Source organism: Notothenia rossii (genome assembly GCF_949606895.1).
Source record: "Notothenia rossii genome assembly, chromosome: 4".
Taxonomy (NCBI): Eukaryota; Metazoa; Chordata; class Actinopteri; order Perciformes; family Nototheniidae; genus Notothenia; species Notothenia rossii.
Window position 1 is genome coordinate 10,649,187 of NC_136902.1, and position 8,886 is coordinate 10,658,072.

General features: G+C 38.2%; 2 protein-coding genes across 2 annotated transcripts in view; one reads left to right on the forward strand and one right to left on the reverse strand.

Annotated features, from left to right (window-relative positions):
• The window catches only part of LOC307038153 (uncharacterized protein), a 52,468-nt gene that overhangs the window by 36,899 nt on the left and 6,683 nt on the right, over positions 1-8,886 (forward strand). The gene's annotated exons all lie outside the window — the stretch shown is intronic.
• On the reverse strand, positions 769-2,235 carry LOC307038106 (uncharacterized protein). The gene is made up of 3 exons (XM_079679403.1): positions 2,144-2,235; positions 1,857-1,884; positions 769-1,430 (listed from the first exon to the last, which is right to left on the reverse strand). The coding sequence occupies exons 2-3, from the start codon at positions 1,861-1,863 to the stop codon at positions 952-954; spliced, it is 486 nt and encodes a 161-aa protein (XP_079535529.1). The 5' UTR covers positions 1,864-1,884; positions 2,144-2,235; the 3' UTR covers positions 769-951.

Consider the following 8,886-nt stretch of genomic DNA (forward strand, 5'->3'; position numbering starts at 1 on the left):
ATGGCAATCCTTTTTCAAAAACTAAAAATACATTTCGGCTCGTTCTGTTTCAAATATTTTATTGCACGATTGACCATTCTGTATATTCTTATTGCTTTAAATAACACAAATCAATAATCTCCCTAAAGTATAAACGTAAAAGTGAAACTCTGTATAGTTTTCTGCTGAAAATGTTCACCCTGTTGCTTTAACTTGCAACATTTCATTATTTGCTCTAAACACAAAGGTGAGCTGATGGAAATGTCATCAGTTGTACAGAAATGTGTTCCTTAACTGTAGGGTCAGACTTCTTAAAAGTACAATTATTCAAAACATAAAACCATTAAGATTCAAGTAGTGAAATGAATCATACATTTTTTTAAATACAAAACAACAGTGCACAGCTTTGTATTAATGTAGCAGTCTGCAGCATATACTGCATTTACATATTTCTGCTAATTATCTGCACTATTTCCAGATGATGCCATATGACAAAGTTACAAATTGTTTTTTTATAGAAAAAAGTGATGGCTGAAATAAATTAAAAAATACATAACATTTCACTGACTTACTTTTTGTCTCATTGAGCAAGGTATTCCCTAAAATATAAGTATTCTTTTACAATAACGTTATAGCTTTATTGATTTATACAACTATATAGTGGTTATTGTGCAAAAATGCAACAGTTTTATTAACATTGTTGTGTCGAGGATCAACATTAAATTTGTATCCGCAAGCTGCAGGATGTTTTGTAAAACACATCAGGAAATAAGGAGCAAAAAACATGGCTTGAGTGTTATGAGTTTATTTTCAACAAACCAAGATGAAGTTGATTGGAAGGCATAACTTGATGTTGAAGGCAGGAAAAGGAACAATCATTTTGCATTGTATTTTCAGTTAATTATCTATAATCTCACTATTATTTAACTCTTTGTTATATTAAAGCATTCGTCATAAACTTCTCAACGCATTCTACCATAAATTAAATTCAAACCCACTGCCGCCCACAGAAAAGCCAATTGTACGGCCCAAGGTGATGCCTGTTCCCAGCACCTTTGCCTCTACACTACCATCACGAACACCAACACCGGTGTCTGCTGACAGACCGAGTTTAGCTTTCAAAGGACCGGCAGAGGCTGAAACACTGGCCAGTTCTGCTCTGGCGAAGATTTCAGCTCCCTTTTCAGAGTACATCGCTGCAGCGCTGGCACTGGGCAGTTTGCCCTCAGCTTTAACTTTGCCGGCAGTAATTGAACCACTGGCCAGTTCTGCTTTGGTGAAGAATTCATCTCCCTCTGCAGAGGACACCACTCTGGTGCCGTAATTGGGCCCTTTGACCTCAACTCCAATATTGCCACGTTCAGCTCGTACATGACCCAATCCTGCAGATAGTGTCACACCAGATTCATCCTCATCTTCTACATCTACATAGGCACCTCTCGGGGTCACAACTGTATGCAAAAAGAGACATGCATTTAATATTTTGTTTATTATACATGAAACACATATTCAAATAATTTCAGATGCTCTTTATGCTCTTAGTGTTACAACATTTTTACGAATATGAACACTCCTGAAATGTCATTGTAACCAACAGCTTTTTGGAGTAAAAACTACATTTGACTGACAACTATTTCAATGACACAATGATTCGTTATTTACGTATTAAGGCAAGTTAATCTTTTAAACTCCACAAAGTCACAGGAAAACAAGTTCTTTAATTTAAAAATCTCCAGATTGATAGACTTATTCATTTGATGTCTCCAATGAAATGCAATGTTCTTTGTTTGACTAAAGTCAGAAATCAACTAACTGTTAATCCTAAATATAGTATATTTCTTCGAGTGAAGAATGCACTTAAAGAGGATGTTGCGTACCTGCCATCCTCACGGTTTATTATTCTCTCTGAAAAAGAAAGAGGAAATGTTGGCAGCAGATTAGAGATTGTGTTTCTCTGTGAGAACCACCTCAACTGGAAACATAATGGTAGTCATGGAAATTAAAATATTATTTTAGGTGAAAAATGTTTGTGTTCAGTTCTGAATTAGATGCAAACAGCAAACGTATAAATCACAAATTGGTTTATATTATGAGCTATACATCCTAACATAAAGCATGTATACATGTTGTTTGCATAATAAACTTTACTAAATAGATAACTTACCTGAAGGAGTCTGCTCAATGGGAAGGAGATCTGTGTCAACAAGTGAGCAAGAAGTGAACTGAGAGAAAGAAACTAATGTCTTTAGAAAGAGCTCAAAATGAAAGTGAGTTGATATTTAGTGGGTGGGGTCATAATTAACCCTCCACCATCCGAAACACAGATATAAAAAATATTGAAAAAGATAAGTGCATAAAAACAGATAGCAAACAGCCATAGTATGATTCCTGAAAACACAATGTAGGTTCTTTTTTTTAAAGCAATATATCCCAACTGACCTTCCTATTTTCTCCGTGGCCCCGTTCTCATCCCCTATCCTGCGGCTTGTCTGTCTGCAATTGAGGGGTGGATGTCAAGCAACTTCCTACAGCTCATTGCATCGAAAACGGAAGTCTTGATCTTAGCGGCTGATAACATCGCCTCTAAGGTAGCAAGCCACCTGGGTTCATTAAGTGGCAACATAAGGGCAAACATAAAAAACCTTGGTTTTACTTTCGATCACTCTATGCTACTAGACAAACACATCAAACTCCTGACCCGTACCTGTTTTTTCCATCTCAGAAACATTGCCAAGCTCAGGGGGGTTCTATCAAACGCAGGAATTGAGATGGCTATTCATGCCTTTATTTCATCACGGCTTGATTACTGTAATGCTCTGTTCTCCTGCCTCAACACAACTTCAATAAACCGGTTACAACAGGTCCAAAACGCTGCAGCCAGATTGTTCACTCGTTCCAAAAAAACATGCCACATCAGTCCGATTCTTTCTGCCCTGCACTGGCTCCCTGTCCATCTCAGAACCCAATTTAAGGTCCTAGTTTGTACAAATAGAGCTCTCCATGGCCAAGCCCCAGCCTACATTAATGACCTGATCCACCCCAAGGCCTCCTAGGGTGCCCCGAACCAGGCTAAAGACCAAGGGTGACCGTGCCTTTGAGGTGGTGGCCCCAAGGCTTTGGAACAAACTCCCCCAGAAAATAAAAACCTTTGCTATAATAATAAAAATAATAAAATTCAATAACGTGCTTTAACCACTAGGTGTCCCTTTCTATCAGCTGTGCACCGTTATGGTGTACATACAACCTATCTACCAATTGGATCAAATATAAAAGTCAGACTAATTAGTGTTGATACTGCGAGGAGACGTATTGTGTGAAAAATGTAAGATGTTGTTTAATTGCTGATATATTTATGATCCACGTCACGTTTTCAGTGTTGGCGGCAGTTCTTCCTGTTTGTCCAGAAGTCTTCTCAGCAGGCCTCTATAAATAGATAACTACAGCAGATGTGTAATAATTAATGCAGCCGAACCGTGTATTACAATGCCGTCATGTGATGACTTTTAAAGCACACTCGGAATAAAGTATTATTTAATTTTTTTTAAATGTTTTCGGATTTCACATCGCATAAACACCATATCCCAGCGTGCATTGCGGCTAAACCATCCAATCATCGAGCTGAGGATCTTGCCTATGTCTGTTTCCGGTATTGTTTATGACTGATGTATTTTGTTATACATACATTCCTTCACATTTAAAGTGGACCTATCATGCTATATTTGAATAATATATTGTAGGGCTATACCTATATAAAACATGTCTGTGAAGTTTTCTTTTCAAATTACCAAACGGATCATGCATTTTAGCCATGCCTCATTTTGCTCTATTTTGTTCTCCTCCAGCCCTGTCTTTGCATGAGCTGCAGCTGACCACGCCCCCCTGGAAAGGAGGAGGGCGAGGCACGAGCGTCATGTTACCATGCTGTTACCATGCTGTTACCATGCCACGGCAACCTCTCATTCCCCTGATAGGTGGAGAATTGGCCATATAGACGGAGCTCCTCGTTCCTGACGTCAGAGAAATTTCAAATCTGGATCAGTCTGTATCAGATCCGTTGCAGCCCCGTTTTTAGAGATTTGGGTATTGAGGAAAAGAGAGAGGGTTGTGTTTTCTGACACTTGGTGAGTTCCCTGACACACCGGGGAAACATATTCATGTATAAAAGACGTACAAAAGTGCATTTTGCATGATAGGTCCCCTTTACATTTGAATTTACATTAAAGTATTTTGTGAGGCCTTCTAAAATGTTTTTATATATAACTACAAACTACGAATCGAGTGTGACTATTACAAAATAAATCATTACGTCGGGGTAGCATTTGCTTGCTATTTCCGTTTATTTCTCCACTGGTTAACATGGGTTAACAATACCGTGTAACTGTCACGTTTAAACGGACGAAATCGTGACATCTTCACGTCTCCCAGCATGGTAAATCGTCACATGTTCACGTCTTGCCGTGATACCGGGTTGGTTTTATCGTATGTTTTATCCTATGTATTACCTGCTGTTGTTTTATGCCTTTTATTCTAAATGTTATAGTTGTACTTTGAATTGTGTACTGTACTGTAAAGCACTTTGTACATCCGTGTTGAGAAGGGTGCTATATACAGTAACTAAAGTTGTACTTACTTACTTACTTTTGCCTATAATACAATATGTGAATGATCTCCTCCCTCTGTAACAGAAAGCAAAAGAGAAAAACAACAGCTTTAGAGAACATTTTTATGATCTTCTAAACGGGTGGATTTAGGTGTTCAATGGTAAATGATTTGCTTAATAAAGACACACAAAATGTTATGTAAAACAAATCAAACTATTTATATAGTTAATATATTTATATTTACCACCCAACATGGTCATCATTTTCTCCTGAGTGAGATGTATAAAAAGGAAAAGCTGAGTAACTTAAACCTTTACTCGTGCATTATAGAGAACACTGACTTTCATATATTCGTTTTTATTTTAGTACTTTTCGTAATTATCTTTCAAATTCAAGACATGTATAGCGAAAGTGTAATGTTAACGTTGCATGATGTTGACTATAACACATGACCTTTAACCTTTGATATTATCCCTAACACTAAATTCGAACACATTTGCTTCCTAATGTTGGACAGTATAAAGTAAATACATTCAAGGGAACCTGTTACGATGGTTTTTTTTTTTTTGGGGGGAATGCAAATGGCCTGTAAAGGCTAACTTCCTAAAGTTCCCCCCCTGCCTGCCTGAAACAACTCAACTGGACTTCTTGGTTTACTTCTGTAACACAGTGACTTAATTATGTAACACGGGTGCTTCTATTGGCTGGCGCTCCAAGACAGTGTACGTGGCTAAGGGGCGGGACACCTCTAAGCGGTCGACCAATCACAACAGAGATGGCCAGCTAACCAATCAGAGCAGACTGGGCTCTGGTTTCAGACAGAGGGTGAAAAGAGGTGCTGCAGCACAGGCAGCATTTCATAATTTGTTCCAAACACAAATGCTGGCTGCAGCATTTTGGACCTGTTGTAGCTGCTTTATTGATGTTTTATTGAGGCAGGAAAAAAGGGCATTGCAATAATCAAGCCGGGATGAAATGAAGGCATGGATAGCCATCTCCATTTCTGCATTTGATAGAACCCCCCTGAGCTTGGCAATGTTCCTGAGATGGAAAAAACAGGTACGGGTCAGGAGTTTGATATGTTTGTAGTAGCATAGACTGATTCAAGGTAACACCAAGGTTTTTTATGTTTGCCCTTATGTTACCACTAAATGAACCCAGCTGGCTTTCTACCTTTAAGGTAGGGACACACCAAGCTGACACCAAAGAACTGACACAGACGGACCTGACTTTTGTGTTGCCTCGCGTCCAAGCCCCCAGGAAGTGTGCCGGACTCTGAGGAAAATATTCGTTGTGGCCAAACGGCGGTACTACACTTCCGTTAGGTTGCTGGGCCCGGAAACACTTTTTCCCATTGACTTACATGGGGAAAGAGTGGTCTTTAAATCGTTGGATAATTTTGTTTAAACTAAATAAACTACCCAGTATGAATGTTTTCATAGCCCTTATTAAAAACATTCAGTCCTCAAGTTTTAAAAATGTGCTAATAACGTTATTCTGAGAGTTATTTTCCTCGGCATTATGAACACGCATCTAACACACGGGACCACGCCGCCCGGCACGTTCATGTGATGTGACGTGTTCAGTACTACATGCGTTTTACCTTTACCCATGGATGCACAATAAGGACGGACCCATATCGCCTTACTGCCAGCCCACGGAGCTGTAATAATGGATATATTGCACATGTTTGCTGTAATTCATCATTTGTAAAATATTATACCACATGGGCTGTATGAAATCTTGTACCGTACATTTTGTATTAAACAAAGTTAATATTACCGACGTAGATTTACGTCCCTGTAGCTTCTTATTGCACTTGCAATATACAATTAAAGGAATTGAACGTAGCTGTTTGCTATTACTATAGAATACCACGCAGGGATAAGCGAGTTTACAACCTTTGCATGTGGGCACAACACGTTTTGACCCAGTTTGATTCATTCGCTATACCATATGATATCGCCCGGGGAAGTCGTCATACTTATCCGTCCTCCAGAACTTCCACTGGCTCCCCGTCCGTCAAAGAATCCACTTCAAAGTCCTCCTGATTACTCACAAAGCCCTCAACAATCAGCCCCTCCCCCCCACCTACATCACAGACCTGCTGCACCACCACACCCCTTCCCGCTGCCTCCGCTAATCAGAAGCCAACCTCCTATCCATCCCCACCCGCACCAAATACCGGACCTGGGGGGACAGAGCCTTCTCCGTCGCTGCCCCCTCCCTCTGGAACTCACTCCCACAACCCATCAGAGACTGCACTGACCTCACCACCTTCAAAAAACTCACAAAAACTCACCTCTTCAATCTGGCTTTTAATGTGTGATTGTTTTTGTATTATTTGACTTTCACTATATATTTATTTGTTGTTCCTTTCTTTTCTTTTCACTATATCTGTAAAGCGTCTTTGAGCACCTTTAAACGCGCTAACAAAATTAATCTATTATTCTTATATTAAAAGTTGTGCAAAAGAAGAAAATAAACTGTTAGAAGAAAGAAGATGTTTTCCTTCATAAGAATTTTATTTTATTTCGAGAGCATAACACTTTTAAAATTGGACATGCTGTAACTGTAGGCTAAGTCATAGCTTTTTGGAGTAAAAACTACATTTGACTGAGGACTATTGAAAAAGACCGAGTGATTCGTTATTTACGTATTAAGGCAAGTTAATCGTTCAAATTCCACAAAGTCACAGGAAAAAAAGTTCTTTAATTTAAAAATCTCCAGATTGATAGACTTAATTGTATGTCTCAAATGAAAAGCAATGTTCTTTGTTTGACTAAAGTCAGAAATCAACTAACTGTAATCCTAAATATAGTATATTTCTTCGAGTGATGAATGCACTTAAAGAGGATGTACCTGGCATCCTCACGGTTTATTTTTCTCTCTGAAAAAAACAGAGGAAATGTTGAAGTGTTTCTTTGTGGGAACCACCTCAACTGGAAACATAATGTTAACAATGGTAATAAAAATATATGTTATATTATTTAAACATTATTATTCTGCGCACAATAAACAGCAAATGTATAAACCATTTTTTAAGTGAGAAGTGAAGTGAAAGTATGAAGCAATTGTTGTTTTAAAAGAGCTCAGAATGAAACTGAAAGTAGGTGGGGTCCCTACTTTGGGGGATTTCCACCAATATCCTAGTAATGTTAAACGAAGACAGATGCTGTTAAAAACAACTTTTATTCATGCTTTTCCAACTGTAAAGTAGCAAGTGATTAAATTGGGACAGTAGACCATGCCTTTTAAATAAAACCTAAATGATCTCATCTTCTAAAAAGGTGAATTGACGTGTTGGATGGTAAACTTTCCTCCACAGAGACACACAGATGGACAACACATGTCATGTAAAACAAATTCAACTTTTGATATATTTAAAAAGAAAGCCACCCGAGATGGTCATGACTTTCAAAAACTGAAGTATGACTAAACCCTTTCTGGCAATAATACAAAGCAATGATTTTGATGTATTGAATCTGTTTTTAAATGAATATTTCTTCATAATAATCTTTATAATGTTAGACATATGGAAAAGTGTAATTTTCGGATTGTATTTTGGACATTTTAAGGCTCTGTACTTTAAAAAGCGCCTGCTTATCTGATCAATTTTACATTTGGTCAGTACCTTCTTAAGACCCTGAGGATCAATAGTTGTCTGACTGCCCTCCGGTGTTCACACCTGTGGAGCACATTTAGATAAAATAAGATTTACTTTATTGATCCCAATTTAGGAATTTTCAGAAATAGGACATTCTACATGATAAGTACTTTTAATCGAGGTTGCGGTCCAAATATCATACTTTTTCCTAACTTTTAGTACTCAGAAGCTGCACTTACAAAGTACATACTGTTGCATGCAATATGCATACCATTTTCAATATGGTCCCTTATTTTTACCCATTTTTTTTTATATATGTGCTGCGTAAAGGATTGTGAGTAAGAATAGAGGGGAAAGCATTAGGTGCTAGAATACTGCAAAATGCGACTGGATGCATCCTGATAGTTTTGGTTCACTCATTCGACATTACTTAATCTTTATTCTGGCATAATAAATGCAAGTGTGGGTGTTGGGACGCAGGGTAAGGATAAGGTTAATGCTAATAACTTTGTGGATGGAACACGACACCAAACAGCACAACCACAGTGACACACACAACCAGCGGCAGGACGTAACCTGGGCCAGAGCGACGGGTTATTTCAGATGAAATAAGAAGTTTACATTTTATTATACTGCGGTTAACTTAACAAATAATGCCAATTAGTGTAGTGTTTTTTTCCCCACAACATCTAAATGTTT